A 17,805-nucleotide genomic window follows, 5' to 3' on the forward strand; every position below is an offset into this window, starting at 1 on the left:
AAACCACGTCCGAGTTAGTTGCAGGTTGCGGTGTTAGTGACAAAACTGTATTAATCCACTTGTAGCAAATTGGGAGGGTGAAAAAGCTTAAAAGGTGGGTCCCTCATGAATTGAGTAGACAATTCGCGTTTCGATCGACAAACGCGCGTAGACTGCTGCGTTACATTAGTCAACCGGCATAATAATAAAGGGATTTTAAATCGCATCATTACCTGTGATAATGTGGATCTTGTATGATAATTGGAAACGCTCATCGCAATGGCTGAACCCTGGCAAACCAACCAAATCCTGCCCCAAGCGAAAATTGACCCAAAAAAAGTTACTTGCGAGCGTTTAGTGGACTAGTTCCGGTGTTGTTCACTTCAGCTTTCTTAAATCTGGCCAGATGATTACGGCAGATGTGTGTTGTCAGCAATTGAGAAACCATAATGGAAAAGCTAGCTGCTAAACAACCGAGGCTGGTCAATCGCCGTAGGCTACTGCTGCTTCAGGACAACGCTAGACCACACACTGCACAACTGACATTTACCAAATTAGAAGAGATTCAATTGTAATGTATAAGACTTTACAATTGCTCCCCGGATTTTGCTCCAACAGATTACCATTTTTTTCGAAATTTGGATAACTGATTGGGAAAAAATTCAAATCCGATGGGGCAGTCCAAAGTCCAAAGATTTTATTGATATGTCCAAATGTTCCCGTTCAAATGTTTTTTTCAGTAAAGGGATCAATGTACCTATGAGATGTCAAAAGTGCATAAATAGCAATGGTACATAGTTTGATTAAATAAACATGTTATATTTTGAAAAAAAAAAAAAACTTCAGGTTACTCCCTTACAAAACACCACTTTCATATGTTAGGACCTAATATTATTCAGACTTATATTTATAATGACAGCACCATTTTTGGCTGGATATTTAGAAAAAATCTACCTTAAACTTGTAAACAAAAATAGTTTCTGTAAAACAAAAAAAAATACATGAAAGAAAACCTTAATATCTTGTATTATTGCGCCGCCACGCAATACAACAAAGTGCAATTTAATTTCTATATAGGTACTTGATTTCTCGAGTTCTCGACTTTTCTCGAGCTTGATTTCCCGGGAACAAAACCCAACGATTTCCCTTGAACCCTAATACACGCGCACACACACATACACACACTCTGCACTTACTTGGTTTCGGCCCGTAAGTGTGGAGAAAACCAGCAATAGCTGAGAAAAAATAAAGAATAACAATAATAATAATAATAATAATAATACTTTCTTGTTTATTGTTATAGTCTGGTTAAAATGAGAATAGATAAACATAATAATAATAATAATATAATAATCTCAGGACAATTCACACAGCGCCATCTAGACCCAAGTTAAGATAGCTAAAGCTTGTGTTATGGGTACTAGATAACTACTATACACATATACACATACATAGATTTTTTAGACAGACATATACATAGATTTTTTTTTGTAAATACATACATATTATACATAGAAAATACCCAGACCGATACAAACAATCATACTCATGAATAATCATCGAACCCGCGACATTCGGTCGTAAAGCGGTGTGCTAGACCGCTAGGCCACCGAGGCCGTCATATTATATGAGACGTTGTTTGTGTTTTATATTATTTGTTTATAATCTTACTGAATATTAAATTATTTAATATTTATTGTTATTTATTATTTATTTTTAACTAGCTACTCGCCCCGGCTTCGCCCGGGTGTACATGTTTTATATACATATATAAACCTTCCTCTTGAATCACTCTATCTATTAAAGAAAACCGCTTCAAAATCCGTTGCGTAGTTTTAAAGATTTAAGCATATATAGGGACGGAGAGACAGCGACAGCGACTTTGTTTTATACTATGTAATGATAATTATAATGAAATCTGTGGTCAAATGGAGATCATCATCTGCTTCTTCCTTATCCCATTTATTTGTGGTTGTCGTAATATGTTTTTCTCTTCCATTCATCCCTTTTCGCAGTCATCGCGTTATTTACTTCCTTCCTTACCATATCATCTTTCACACAGTCCATCCATCTCATTTTCGGCCTTCCTCTGCCCTTATAACCATCCACATTCATATGTAACACCTTCCTTAAAATATTATCCTCATTCCTACGCATTACATGTCCATACCATGATAGACGATTACTCTTCAACCTCTCCGACACCGGCGCCACTTTCATACTTCCTCTAATGTGTTCATTCTTTATCTTATCCATTCTTGTCACATCACACATCCACCTCAACATTCGCATTTCAGTTGCATGCAGTCGTCTTTCATCTGTCGCCTGTGTGGTCAAATGGAGAATATATTAAATATTGTTTGTTTTTAATATTATTTGTTTATAGTCTTAAGCAATATTAAATTATTTATAACCTTTCTTATTTATTGTTAAAGTCTGTGGTCAAATTGATAATAGATCAGTATTGTTTGTCTTTAATATTATTGAGTTTATAGTTTTACTGAATATAAATAAATTATGGTCGAATTTGAAAACTGGGCGACAACTTTTTTTCTCTTCTTTTGGCAAGAGGCTCAACAGTATTATTAATGTACATTTTATTTTCGGTTTTAAATTCCCAGAATCGCGAAACAGTTTTGGAATCACTATACTTTCTTGTTTATCGTTAGTGCTTAATTAATATATGTATACAACCTCTTTTGTCATTGTTATGTACCAGTACTCGTATTAAGTAAAAAGAAAAAAAAAGTAATTAATTTAATCTGTCAAAAATTAATTAATGTGTGATTTTTGAACAATACAACTAGATAAAACAAGATCAAGATTTTTCATTTAAAACAATTTATTTTTAAACAGGTAGTTTGTGGTCAAATTGAGAATAGATTAATATTGTTTGTGTTTAATATTACTATTAATATTAAATTAATTATGGTCGAATTTGACAACTGGGCGACCACTAGTATTTTTTTTTTCTTCTTTTGGCAAGAGGCTCAACAGTATTATTAATGTACATTTTATTTTCAATTTTAAATTCCCGGAATCGCGAAATAGTTTTGGAATCATTATACTTTCTTGTTTATTGTTAGTCTGTGGTCATATTGAGAATAAATTAATATTGTTTGTGTTTAATATTACTTGTTTATAGTCTTACTGAATATTAAATTAATTATGGTCGAATTTGACAACTGGACGACTAGTATTTTTTTTTCTTCGTTTGGCAGCAGGTGCTGTAGTATTATTAATGTATATTCTATTTTCAATTTTAAATTCCCAGAATCGCCAAATAGTTTTGGAATTAAATACTTCCGCGCATGCGCGAGATGTTCGTTTGACTTTCAAACGAAAATAATGATGTAGATCAACGTCATGTTTTAATCCTCTATAATTAAATGTTTATACCCACTCGCATTCTAGGCAGACACGTGTCTGATGTTATTGGTACCATAGAGTAATTAACGCTGCGTTTTCTAAAAGTTGGCACTACCGTTATGTGAAGTGCAACAAAATTAAATCTTACACATATTAAATTTTAATAATAATAATAATCCCAGGACAATTCACACAGCGCTATCTAGACCCAAGTTAAGCTAGCTAAAGCTTGTGTTATGGGTACATATACATAGATATATATATATATATATTTAATTAATACATATTATACATAGAAAACACCCAGACCGATACAAACAATCACATGAATACAAATGTTTGTGGCGTGCGAGGAATCGAACCCGCGACCATCGGTCGTAAAGCGGTGTGCTAGACCGCTAGACCACCGAGGTCAATTTTGATTTAATACATGTGATAGTAATAACTAGTGGTCGGCCGGTCATAATTCGGCTGTAATTAATTTAAATTATAAGTTTAAACATTATTAAGATTCTGTTGTCAAAGACTAACATTCGGGAACTCTTTTTTTTCTATTGTGAACGCCAGCAGGTCTCTGGTATTACAATTACATAAAAATAAAAAGAGCGTATCACAGTTTCATACATAAAATATTTCGATCGTAGTGACGTAAGCGTGGTTAGTGCCGACAGGTATCTGTAAACAAGACCATAGACAAAGAAGTCTGCGCAGTAGACGAGTCTATATACAACATAATTGATATACTATGCGTCAAATTGTTTAAACTACAATGTGTCCAACATTCAGACATGCCGTACATCCATAAAGCATTATTCTTGCTTCTTTGTTACTTTCTTCGTTCACAAGTTTCTTGCTTATTCTTCTTGTGATGAATCTGCATTCCGAATAAGCAATAGAATAAAAAAACTTGACTATTGAAAGATGCTTATATGTAAGTTTATTTGAATGAAGATTATTTCTATTTCTAACTTTTTGAAGTAACCTTTGTACGTACTCGTTTGCGAGAATGAAATATAGCATTGAAATTACATAAAACCCAAGTTCTCTGGAATAGCAACAGCATAAGGGGTAACACGGGCGTCACATGATGACGTGATGTCATATTCAAGTACATAGGCGGCGTACCTACCGTTAGACTATCAGTTTGTTTGCAATTCCTATCATATAAAAAAAAAGTAGACTAAAAAGCTGTTTAAACAATGTGCCATAAGTATACCTATGTTCCTTTGCCTTTAGTAAACATTTTAAAAAGAATAAAGAGCGCGCGAAAATTTATGGTACAAGCTCAGGCTATGTAAAAAATACTTTATATTCGACTAGAATAACAACATACATATAAACACACTGACCTTGACTGTATGATGCAATTAATTGCTCTTCCGAATAAAATATTTCGCAACCAAAATACTTTCATTCAATGAAATGTTTCCACAGATAATTAACCTTTATTTAAACAATTTATAGGCGGTAAACAGTTTCGCGCGCTTTTCTCACTTCTTAGCACGGCCATTTTTAATTTGATTTTGCCGCTTCCGCCATTGTGTTGCAACGCAAAATATTTGTGTGACATTTTTAGAGAATTTATTGTTGTGACATTTTTGTGATACGAAAATTATGTCAAAGATTTTTTACAATATGTTTAAAACATAGTTTGGTCGCACGCAATATACGAAATATATTATCATTACATAGTATAAATCAAAGTCGCTGTCGCTGTCTGTCCGTCCCTATATATACTTAAATCTTTAAAACTACGCAACGAATTTTGAAGCGGTTTTTTTAACAGATAGAGTGATATAGTATATCATATAACTCAAAACATATTTTGTTGAATAAGTAGATTAGATGTTACAAAGAGTATCTAAATACGTAAAAAAAAGTGTCTGTATTTTGTTATTATTATATGCTATGGCCGGTGCTGACAGTTCCATGACCATTTGATCAAACAAGCTGACGATCCATCTGTAGGGACGGCCTACAGATGGATCGTCAGCTTGTTTGCTTTGACATGAAAAAAAAACATATTTATATTTATTTATTTAATTTAAGACACAATTATATAAAATATACATTAATTAAAAAAATATTAGAGCACTTTGGCACAAGAGAAAAAAAAATAGTAGCACTTCAACATTTCGCGCGCTTTTTGACACTTCAAGGACACCATTTTGTTTTGACGCACGAGCTTGTCAACATGGCGGCCTGACTCACATTTTATTTTCAATTTTCACGGCGTTTCACTTACACCTACTTTATATTTGTGTAATAAATCATGTTTTAGTTATCCCTTCCTTTGTTTGGCATACAAAACGTGATTTTCGTACATTCTTAGTATTGAAATGTTGTAATATATACTATAAATAAATAAGAAGTTACCTTCTGCTATGTACAAGGCGTTTTCATGGGTACCTCAGTTATTTTTTTTTTTATTCTTTCTTGGGGATTTCAGTACAAAAAATGTGACGATGACAATCCCATCATATCTATACTAAATAACAAAAAAAAAAACAATCAAATTAATGCGATACCAACCAGAAAAAATTTGGACAATAATTGATAATTCTCCATATCTAAAAATCATAAGCTAAAAATTTCCCCACGGCTACCTTTTACCATCGCACTGCTCGCCATCGACAGGGAATTTATTCCCAAACGCTGGATCTTAAGGGGTCTCGGACAGTGCATTTTCAGAGGAGCTTCCTCCCGCGTACATTTAGATTGTGGAATGAATTCCTGGCGAGATTTTCTCACAAAACTACAGCATGGAGTTTTTCAAGAAGGGTATATTAAGATTTCTTAAGGGTCGGAAACGCGCACGTCACACCTCTAGTGTCTCAGGGGTTCATAGGCTACGGTAACCATTTACCATCAGATGGGTCGTATGCTTGTTTCCCACCATCGTAGTATAAAAAAAATCTAAATAAAATAGCAATGAGCAACCTTTTACAATATATTTTTTTAATCAAGGAATCAATTTAGGCAATCAACAGACGAAACTGTTTAAAAAGTCGAATGGGCATATGTAACGATAAATATCTTGTTAGTATACTTTTAGATATTCTATTTCTATAGATTTTTTAATAATTAAATAAACAAAAAGAAATCTGACATTGATATTTTAAATTAAACAATTTTCGGGGCTCTTCACGAATTGCTTTGCTTATGGGCCCTGACACTTGAAATCCGGTCGTAATCACGCATGATGTAAATAGATTTAAAAAATTCTAGCAGTTTAAAATGGCAAACTGTTATTGAATTATATTTATAGGTACATAAATCTAAAATTATAACTAGGAGTCAATTTAGGCAAAAGCATTTTAGACAAAGCAATTCTCTGAGTCTCACGAGAATTTTCTTGTATAGGGACACGGTTAATCTTAGGCTGATCACACGAGATGTAAATAGATTTAAACAATTTCAATAGTTCAAAATGGTGAACCGTAATGAAATTGTATTTGTAGGTACATAAATCTCAAATTTAAATAATACATAAATCAATTTAGGCAATAGCATTTTAGGCAAATTCTCAGGGTCCCACGAGAATTGTCTTATATAGAGACACAGCCTGTTGTTAATCTGAGCCTGATCACGTGAGATGTAAATAGATTTAAACATTTTCAATAGTTTAAAATGGTGAACCGTAATTGAAATATATTTATAGGTACATAAATTTCAAATTTAAACAAGGAATTTTAAATTGGATAATGAAATTTTAGGCAATGCAATTCTTAGAGCTCTTCGAGAATTGTCTTGCATAGGGACACGGTTAATCTGGGCCTGATCACGTGAGATGTAAATAGATTTAAACATTTCCAATAGTTTAAAATGGTGAACCGAAATCGAATTATATTTATAGGTACATAAATCTCAAATTTAAACAAGGAATCAATTTAGGCAAAGCTATTCTCAGGGTCCCACGAGAATTTTCTTGTATAAAGACACGGTTAATCTGGTCGTGAACACGCTTGATGTAAATAGATTTAACAGTTTAAAATGGTGAATCGAAATTGAATTATATTTATAGGTACATAAATCTCAAAATAGCGTATGAAATCTCAATTATTTCATCTGGATACTGTCTGTGTAGTGATTTCACATTTGATTACTCACTACCTACATTGTAGGTGGAATGTGCCTAAATCGTTTGTTATGTACGCTCGGCCTATTTTCAAAGATAATTGTATTTCTTTATATTTTTAGGCTTTTTAGGAGCCCATAAGGGTTTATCAACTAACTAGCTAAGTGATAAGTAACAATAAATCTCTTTGGTAAAAACAGGATAATTAAGATCGACTTCAGTTTGCAAATTCGTATGATCATCTAAATATTTGAGATAATTAAAAAAATCTTATATATATTTTTATATAATTCAAATGGTAAACAAGTTGACGGCCCAACTGATGGTAAGTGGTACCCGTCGCCTACATACATAAACAGCACTGTGTTTCAAATCAAAAAAATATTTAATCGTGTAGGACATTTTAGCCGCTTATGTACGTTAATTTTTTTGTATTAATATTTTTCCCTACCGTCCAGTTCAGTATACATATTGAATTGAGAAGAACTGGCAAGAAACTCGACTGAATTACTTCGGGTTCAAACAAACAAATGTATCGACATAATTTCTTTTATCTTTGTTCTGACACATAGAAACATGTCATTAAAAACACTATATATATATATGTATAATAAAAATAATTTTATTATTCAAAAATAAAAGCAGCCTAAGTTACTCCTTCTTACATTAGCTACCTGCCAAGAAACGTCCCGTCAAAATCGGTCCACCCATTTCAGAGATTAGCTGGAACAAACAGACAGACAGAAATTGTAAAAAATGTTATTTTGGTGTATGTACCGTATTTATATTCATATGCATGTAATAAAAAACGGTTATTTCAGTATTAAAACAGACACTCCAATTTTATTTATATATAAAGATAAAAATTACTTTACATAAAAAAATAAAATGTCACTTTGCACAGTGTACCTTTCAAACTGAGAAAGAATTTCTCAAATCGATACAGTGTAAGATAAATCATATTGTGTATATGTACTAGGAAAAGTATGTATTATAATAAAATAACAACTATATAGCATTAATTTAACTATGTCTCTAACACAATTCACTTTAGCATTTTAAAATACAACCAGCATATGTCGTGGCTTACAAAAGCCCTCCCATTTATACAGAGAAGATATGAGTGGGGGTTATACACAACTAGTTTAACGGGTAATAATTAAACTACCTACTTTTAATATTTCCAAAATATCAGATTTTACGACAATATCGATGTGAACCCTAACAACAGTAATTCCGGAGTTTATTCTATGTAACAACATAATCCTTCACTCTGTATAATATGAGCGTCTATTTTAAATTTAGTGGCGGGTTTGATAGACAGGTGTTTATAATAATACTATACAAAATATACAATTTTAATGAGATCATGAAATATTTGTTTACATTTTCATGAGTCATACACGCTCATAATATCAGATACGTTTAATTAATATAGATTATTATATATTAAAATACCTATATCCGTTTCGGATATTTTTATCTTTATATCAATATCAAATCAAATCAAAATATCTTTATTCATGTAGGTCTATTACAGAGTCTTTTGATGTGTCAAATCTACCGTCAATTCGAAATGCTTTCAAGCTAACAGGAACTGACAAGAAACTCGGCTATTATTTTCAAATGAGCGTACACAATAGATCTATTACTGACTCTTATGATATGTTGAATCTATCGTCAGTTCGGAGTGATTTCGAACCAAGAATAACTGACAAGAAATTGGTCTTATTTTCAAATGAGCGTGTACAATAAGGTCTATTACAGACTCTTATGATAAGTCAAATCTACCGTTATTTTCAGTTGATTTCGAGCTAAGAAATGCCAAGAAACTCCGCTCTAAAATTTAGTATTTATATCAGTTGTCTAGTACCCATAACACAAGCTCAGCTTAGTTTGAAACTGGATGGCGCTGTGTGAATTGTTCTTTGATATTATTATTAATAATTGTAATACTCTTTCCAGGAAGTCTCTTGTTACACAAGAGAGCAAATTCCAGTCTCAAGTGGCAGTGTTGACAGAGCTAGCAGACAATAGGTGTGGAGAGTCAGAGCGAGCGAGAGAACTCATCGCAGCCTACAGGAAAGAGATTGAAGCTAAAGACCAGGAAATAGAACGTAAGTCTTTTACAATTAGTAATTTAATGTACTTGAAATGACAAATATAGTGACACCTCAGCTGATGGTAAGTGGTAGCCGTTGCCTATATACTTGAACAGCACAACCATGTCATTCAAGAGGAAGATATCATGCCTCTTATCCTATAATTTCACAAATCTTACGCAACAATCGAAACACAGAAAAAAAAATTGCTTGGTGCCTGAAATGGATGAGACTGAGGTATACCTCAGATACCTCTATCCAGCGAAGTTTTGCAAAGTCTACAGACTTATAAAAAACAATCAAATTGAGAACTTCCTGATTTTAAAGTCGGTTAATAAGGCCAATCACGCTAAGCTACCAGGGCATCATAAATAATAATAGGTGAGACTGAAGTACCCAGTGTACCCACGCACGACTATGAACAATCTGCCTCTGGTAGTGAGACGTCACATATATTGGAATTTTGCACTAACAGTTCGAACGTAAACTCTCAACAAAACAATTTAAACTTATGTTTTGTTGTAAAATATTGAAGATGTTTGCAAGATTTTCGATAATAGTATTAGTTAAATAATAATCCACACAGCGCCATCTAGACCCAAGTTAAGCTAGCTAAGCTTGTGTTATGGGTACTAGATAACTGATACATATACATAGATATTTTTTTTGTAAATACATACATATTATACATAGAAAATACCCAGACCGATACAAACAAGCATACTCATGAATACAACTGTTTGAGGCGTGCGAGGAATCGAACCCGCGACCATCGGTGGTAAAGCGACCGATAGACCACCGAGGTCGTCTTTAATTAAACATAAAATAGAAAGTCCATACATTGACGAAATTTGAAGTGACTTAGTTCAGGACCTTCCTTGTAACAGAAAGTAACACTTTCCACGCCCCCTCCCTATTAACATAATTTATCTAACAGCCCTTTCCTCGATTTTCGATCGGAAAATTGATCGGAATTCCGATTCAAACGGGGATCAAAATTCATCGCCTGAGCTGAAGTTCAATCCCCTAGCAGTACCCTCAGACTAAAGTCGTATCAGGCAGGAGTTGGCCTTCAGCCGTTCCAAAAGTTCTTTCGCGGGTTTAGAATGCCGTCTGCACCCGTCCTGTATCGTTCGCTGAAGCTGCCAGCTGCGGCCAACAGCATTAGAATAGTTCTAAAAAATAGCAGATAATAAATTTTCAATTACTATTAAGAGTTTCCTGACAATACGGGGTCTTTGCCCAGATGTACCCACTCGTACATGAAATACTATAAAGTGCATTTACTCTCGAGTTGAACATTACATTGGGTTCACATTTAGTTCTGGAGTGCCGCCAAAAAATCTCTCCGCGTGGTTTTGTTTAGATTTCAATTTCGCTTGTAACAATGCCCATTGTGCAGACTCTCGGAGTAATCCTTCTACTTTATTTAAGATTCAATATAATACATCTTAAGGAACAAAGTTTACTGACGTAAGAGTTTATACAAAGTTTTCAAATATTTTGAAGATTTTTTTTGTACTACGACGTCGGCAAACAAGTATACGACCTGTTAAGTTATAGTGATTAGTGTCCTAATTATATATCAGTGTAAATATTCTTATCTGTGGTAAAATTACAATTAACATTACAAGTACGGTTCTGACTTGACATCTTCCTTCTTGGATGAATGGCCGACCGAGTGCCAAGTTAATAACGCGTTTATTTAATTTAAAACCCAAAAACACACTAAAAGGTGTCTTGCTTAGGCGTAATTCCACACGATTCATCTTTTGAGAAACGGTTACCATAGCCTATGGACGTCTGGAACAATAGAGATGTATCGTGCTACTGACCTTTAAGAAGCCTCATGCTGTAGTCTCTATCTCTTTCACTTCAATGGCAGTGAAATTGCAGGATGTGAAGGCTTGGCATCTTAGTCTACCGGAATGGCAACGTTGACGGATGATGTCCGTAGTTATTGTTCAGGTATATAGGCGACGGTTGCCACTTACGGGTAGGTGTCAGGTGTCGCTTGTTCAGCATTGTAGTTGCATCCCGTTCACTCACTGCTGAGGATCACGACTCTACACTATCTTCTCGATGAGCTGTCGCCATCGGTTGCGCTCTGACGCCTAGTGCGGTACTGACAGCAATATTTAGTTGAATGAATATCTGTAGTTACATATTGTTGAGAAACTATATTGTTTTTCATTCTCGTATTCTCCAATTAGTACATAATATGTTAACTAACATGAAGACTTAGAAATCACCATCAGCCTAGGTTTTGAGCCCGAAATCCATGAACCATTTACAAATGAGGATATTTATCTCTAATAACTTATTCCCTAGTACAATTAAATCGTTTGTTCCTCCGGATCGAATCCTTACCGGATTGCTGGACCAAAACCTGTTTTTGAACGTTACTGTTTTTGTTCCTAAGTTCACTAATTAAAGCTATAGTAACGAGATTTAAGAACAAGAAGCATACAAACCAACGATTTAATTGTACATAGTAGAGGATATGTTATTAGAGATAATTAAGGATGCCCTTATATCATATTCTTTATACTACAATTAAATCGTTTACTTACTGTCTGTCCTCTGTTCTTAATCCCTTTACTATACCTTTAATTATTGGACTTACGGACTTACAAAAACTTTATAATGATAATCCCACCACAAGTATTGAACCTCTATTATAAATAACGTTACATACCCTAGGGTCTTTGTCATGGCGTCAATTAATTTCAACCCAAACACCAACATCACTTTCTACATAAGTATTAGGAATTCATAAGCGATCAGTATAAAATAATTAGCTATTTACTACTCTGGCCGTAACAAACCTATAATAATTTTCTTGAAGGAATGTCTAGAAACTTCTTAGAACATATCTACGTCATAAAGATCTATTTTACCTGTTTTCATACAATCGTTATAAAATTAGCTATTTACTACTCTTGTCTGGATAAATCTATAATCTCTTTCTTGAAGGGATTTCCAGAAACTTCCAAAATGTCTACGTTACAAAGGAAATCTCTTTAACTGTTTTAATAGTTCTTTCACATAGTTTTAAATTTGACGCGTTCATTATTTATACGTAAACTGAAACAGTTTGCCCGTGATCATAGAGGTTGTGACGCTTTCGAAATATCGAGAACTCAAAATTCAAAATTAAAAAATCATTTATTCATTCAAGACATTTTAGCCGCTTATGAACATCAACTTTTTACAATACAATTTAATTTTTTTCTCTACCGTCCAGTTCCGTATATAGATCCATTTGACTGCCATGAAACTCAATTGAATTTCTTGCCAGTTCTTCTCAATATATTGAATCAATAAAAATAAAACATGGCAAGGTCCCGTGATTTACCAATTATACGTATTCTTTCATATTATTTAGATTACAAAGTCAAAACCACGACCTTGATTCCCTATATTTAGCGGCGATAAAACATTGTTCTAATAATAAAAACAAGAGCCAAACACATTCACACACGCGTACGACGAAAGTGAAATCCAGAAATAAACACTTTCCTTTATCCTGAAATAAGCGATGATCTCGACTCCCTGTTCCTTTGTGTCGCTTGGGATGACTTTAGCTTTGTGATCTCTTCAAGCTTCATGTTGCCCTAGTACCTACAATGTCTCTTAATTAGCTGTATCAATATATAAATAAGAAGTTACTTTGTATGTTTGTGTGTGAAGAATAATGTAGAAGTAGTGTATCGGGGCGTAGTGTTTTAGTACCTCGTCTTCGACCGAACGGTCTTAACTTCAAATCCGACAGTCATTTAGTAACTCCCAGGTATCAATATATATATTATATAGTATAATATAATATACCAACAATAATGATTGTAGTAGTCTTTGGTATAATCTATGATGTTTAGAACGTACTCTGTGCAGTTGATAGAGGCTGTATTGTGAAATGGCGGGAATAACCTTATTAAATGTGAAGTGCAAATTAGGCTAAAATTTCTTACATGAATATATGATTTGATTTGATTACCAACTAAAACTATAAAAAAATGTTTTTTTTATATTTATGTTTATTATGCACAAATTCAAAATATTAACTACAATTTGAGTTTATGCATTAAGTCAATCTCTTTTATCTATACAGCTTATTGTTAGCGAGTAATTGGACAGTATTTTATTTATTTAATTATTTAATTGGGGCCACTAATGTCTCACATTATAAATACCTTACAGACTAACATGCATATAAATGATATTGGTAATATTATTAATTATTATATAAATATAAATTGTCTCTATGGTGACGGCTCTGTCAACGGCAATCTGCCATGATAGTGCCGATACATCACACCCTTCGGCTAGTAGTACTACTACGTGAATTTTTTTGTAAAAATAGACTTGAATCTTTACACTGCAAAACATACGACATCCTCCTGGATCGAACCAGGAACGTTACAACGGCCTTCAACATTCATCGAATCTTTCAACTAATTAACAAAAGCACGCAATGCCGTTCTCTCAACGACAGCGGACGCTAAAAGTAAATCATAGATATTTACGTCCCATTATCTGTTTTAGAACGTTTTACATTTCCAAGCGCCTGTACAATTATGTTCCCCTGGTAATTACATCTTGGCAAAATTACTAGATACTTTCTTGTTCATGCTTTATGGAGAGTAAGGGATTGTTAGTAATGGGAATTATTGATCCCAATGCGATATATTTTAACTGGTCGACCTCCATAGCTATATACATTTTTGATAATGTTTTAAAGAGGGGAAAGATTGTTATTAATGAGAGTTATTGGTCCTAATGCAATAAAGCCGACTCGGTCGTCCCGTCGATGCGAAACCTAGTAGGTCGTAGGTCGAAACTAGGAATCATGTTTTTTTGATGAAATCGTCACGATGACTGACTGACTCCATCCTCATCTTATCTATAAAAGTATGCCGTTTTTTTTAGTCTTGCCTAGCTATACGCCCCGACTTCGCATTGGTGTACATGTATTATACATATAAACCTGCCTCTTGAATTACTCTACCTATTAAAATAACCACTTCAAAATCCGTTGCTTAGTTTTAAAGATTTAAACATACATAAGGTTTACAGACAGCGACAGCGATTTTGTTTTATACTATGTAATGATGATGTAATGGAATTGTGCACCCGCCTACACTAACGGTATACACTGGCGGGGCACCAGTGGAGGATGATAAGACGAGCATGAGGTCGGATCAGTTAGCCCATCGTGACTAATTCACCAAGAATTTATCACGATGGTTTCCAGGAGGAACCGCGTGGAGGTCAACCTGACATGGTACATTGCTAGCAATGGGGTTAACAGTCCACATTACTAACAATCCCAAGAGTATGTCGTTAGCATAGACCATATCTAAATCATTCCGAACTGACCGTAGATTTGACATATCACAAGAGTCTGTAATAGACCTACATGAATAAAGACATGTTGAATCTAATAACTAAAAACAATTTTGTTACAGATTTAAAATGCGAGTTAGCAGCAGCATACAAAGAATCGGAGCTGGTGCGGCAGCGGAGCAGATCGCTGGAGGAGGACCTCTCTGCAGCCAGGAGTTGCTCCGCAGACTTGGCAGAACAGCTGCAGAGGCGGAACGGTGAGTTTTATTATTCATTATCTCCTCTTTTCTTTTTCTATTATTCTAGTCTATTAGAGAGTAAATTCCGGCCTCGCTGATCTAGTGGTTTATCAAAATCACCTTACTTCAAATGGATAAGGATTCGATTCCTCGCACGATTCAAACATTTGTATTCATGAGTATGTTTCTATTGCTCTGGATGTTTTCTATATATATTATGTATGTATTTACAAAAAAAATGTATTTAAATCCATTGTCTAGTACCCATACCACAAGCTGTGCTTATCTTGGGACTACGTGGTGGTGTGTGAAATGTTCAGGATCTGTACGGAACACCATACAATAATAAAATCTATGTGTAACATCAACCACTCATTACGGGACGTATCTTTTGTTTTGTCATCACCGTAGATTATCAACAACAATTATTAAAAGCATTATCAACAAATGTAGGGACAACACCCCAAATATATTTTATGGTCCTTCGAGCCGGATTTGAACCCATGGATTTTATTATTATAAATATTATCACTTAAGTTACCACTTATCAGGTGGGCCCGCAGAATATTGCCCGCGCAATTACTTTAAAAAAAATTGGTTGAAATCCAAATACATTTGTAATGTAGACTTCTCTACTAGGGTAATATAAAAGGAAAGAGTAAATAATGGATGTATTATCGTCCTTACTTTTGTTCATGTATATATAGACAACGTTGGACAGTATGCTTTAGTGAACAATACTCGTAAATAACAAATTAATTATCTGATCTCGGATTGTCTATTTCTTTCAGATGAATCACTCCGTCAGCTCAGATCTGAACTAGATGATGCGCTGACCCGACGAGCTGAGTTGGAATCTCGAGTGCTAGCGTTAGAGCGAGACAAGGACAGATTAGAGCAGGAGAAAGTTTTACAAGAACAGAAGGCTCAAGAGGTATTTATTTTATTTATAGTTTTCGTAGTAAAAAAAACCACTAGCACTTAACACAATCGTTAAACAGTTCATTGGGCCTATTTTGACTTTTACGTGACGTAAATTCTACTGCATGTCACATTTTTCATAATTAAACAATTCATATGGGCCCATATATTATTACAGTATTTTGATTAAAAAACAAATAAACTCAATTGATTTTCATGTTTTTTATGGGAACAATCTGAGAGTACATATTCTGACAAATAAAAAAAATCTAAATAGCTGTCTGAAATACAACCGATACCAAGACTCTTTTTTATTTGTTATCAAACGTAACCTATTGTACATTAATTCGTCGCCAATTCTGTATTGATTTCAATTATTTGTTGAAATATTTCATCATCATCAGGCATTAGCAGCAGCTGAAGCAAATACAGCAAAATGGCGGTCGGCCCACGAGTCTGCACGATCGCAAGCGGCCGCGCGAGCCGAACGGATGCTAGCCGACTGCGAATGGAAGATGCGGGAGCTGGAGAAGAAAGCCAGGGACGCGGAGAAGCAGAAGAAAGAGGTAAGAAATTGGATCATTTTTGGATGGATGAATATGGAATGGTATCCGCTAATAGTACCTATACTAGTATACCATTCGGCGTTACGTCGTAGTCTGGTCGCCGAACAGTCGACACTAGGCTTCCAAACTATATCCAAACTCTATTCATTGCCTGATGATGCCTCGTTTAGAGGCGAAACATGTGTCGCAATATTAGTATTGATAACTGAGGTTACACTTTGATCACTAGTGAAGAAAGTCATAACGCCTCCGGTAGCGGTGGTCAGGTTTTCGCACTGAATGTTTGTGATCTCACCCATGCTAATAATAGCGAATTTAAACAAAATAACAATAATAATTAATGAAGTAATATATCTCTTATTCTTCATATTATTGAGAAGTTTCAGAAATGATATGTCGATGCAGCGGTACTTTTATTTCTGTTTCAAGTTGTGTAACATGAATTCCACAATTCCACATAAATTGCGTTACATATTCCACGACTGGTCTGGTCACGAAGCGTCTGGTTTTCTCGACTGCTCTATCCTTTAGGATAGAGCAGTTGAGAAGACCAGACGCTTCCTTTCTCCTTCCCATCTTTATTACTTATGCGTATTGGTAGCGGTACGATCAATATCGCGTTATTTTACAAATTAGGCAAATGGGTATTCTAAATTTATGTATAGAAGCTAACAGTTTGCTTTTCATCCTCAGCTGGCAAACACAGTAGAGCAACTGCAATCCGCTCCCCCAACACCAGCACACATCGCCGAGCTGCAACAACTGAGAGGGCTAGCTACAGAGCAACAGAGATCGGTGGAAGCACTCAAGCTTCAGCTACAAACAGTGGAGACCAGGGAAGAGGCGTTGAAGTTAGAAGTGCACAGACTCAAGGAGGTGTTAGATAAAGAAACTCGAATAGGGAAAGAGAAGGAGGAACGATATTTGCAGGTTAGTAATTACATTTTAGAATTGAAAAGAAAATGCCATCAAATTTAAGAGACATCAGATAAATAGAGTATATCAGATATATAGAGAATCTATACGATTTTGTTGGGTTTGGATTCTAAATCTAAATCTGACTGAAAGGTCCATAAATGCGTGGGACCAAAAAATGGTAAACTTTTTGTTCTTATTGTTGTTTCTAAATTCTTCTAATAATAATAAGTTCAATTTTTGTTGTTTCTAAATTCTAAATTTTTGTTTTTGTTGTTTCTAAATTCTTA

At 34.4% G+C, this 17,805-nt stretch overlaps 1 protein-coding gene across 5 annotated transcripts in view; it reads left to right on the plus strand.

The window, feature by feature from the left end:
- The window catches only part of LOC131840849 (golgin subfamily A member 6-like protein 22), a 50,495-nt gene that overhangs the window by 17,514 nt on the left and 15,176 nt on the right, over positions 1-17,805 (plus strand). For all 5 annotated transcript variants that reach the window (XM_059189044.1, XM_059189046.1, XM_059189045.1 and 2 more), the window contains exons 3-7: positions 9,392-9,543; positions 14,997-15,131; positions 15,905-16,047; positions 16,439-16,600; positions 17,294-17,530. In XM_059189044.1, the coding sequence (XP_059045027.1) occupies positions 9,392-9,543; positions 14,997-15,131; positions 15,905-16,047; positions 16,439-16,600; positions 17,294-17,530 (829 nt within the window). The remainder of the gene's footprint in view (positions 1-9,391; positions 9,544-14,996; positions 15,132-15,904; positions 16,048-16,438; positions 16,601-17,293; positions 17,531-17,805) is intronic.

This window comes from Achroia grisella, unplaced genomic scaffold (assembly GCF_030625045.1).
Source record: "Achroia grisella isolate CSIRO2021 unplaced genomic scaffold, CSIRO_AGI_Agris_v1 utg149, whole genome shotgun sequence".
In the NCBI taxonomy this organism is placed as follows: Eukaryota; Metazoa; Arthropoda; class Insecta; order Lepidoptera; family Pyralidae; genus Achroia; species Achroia grisella.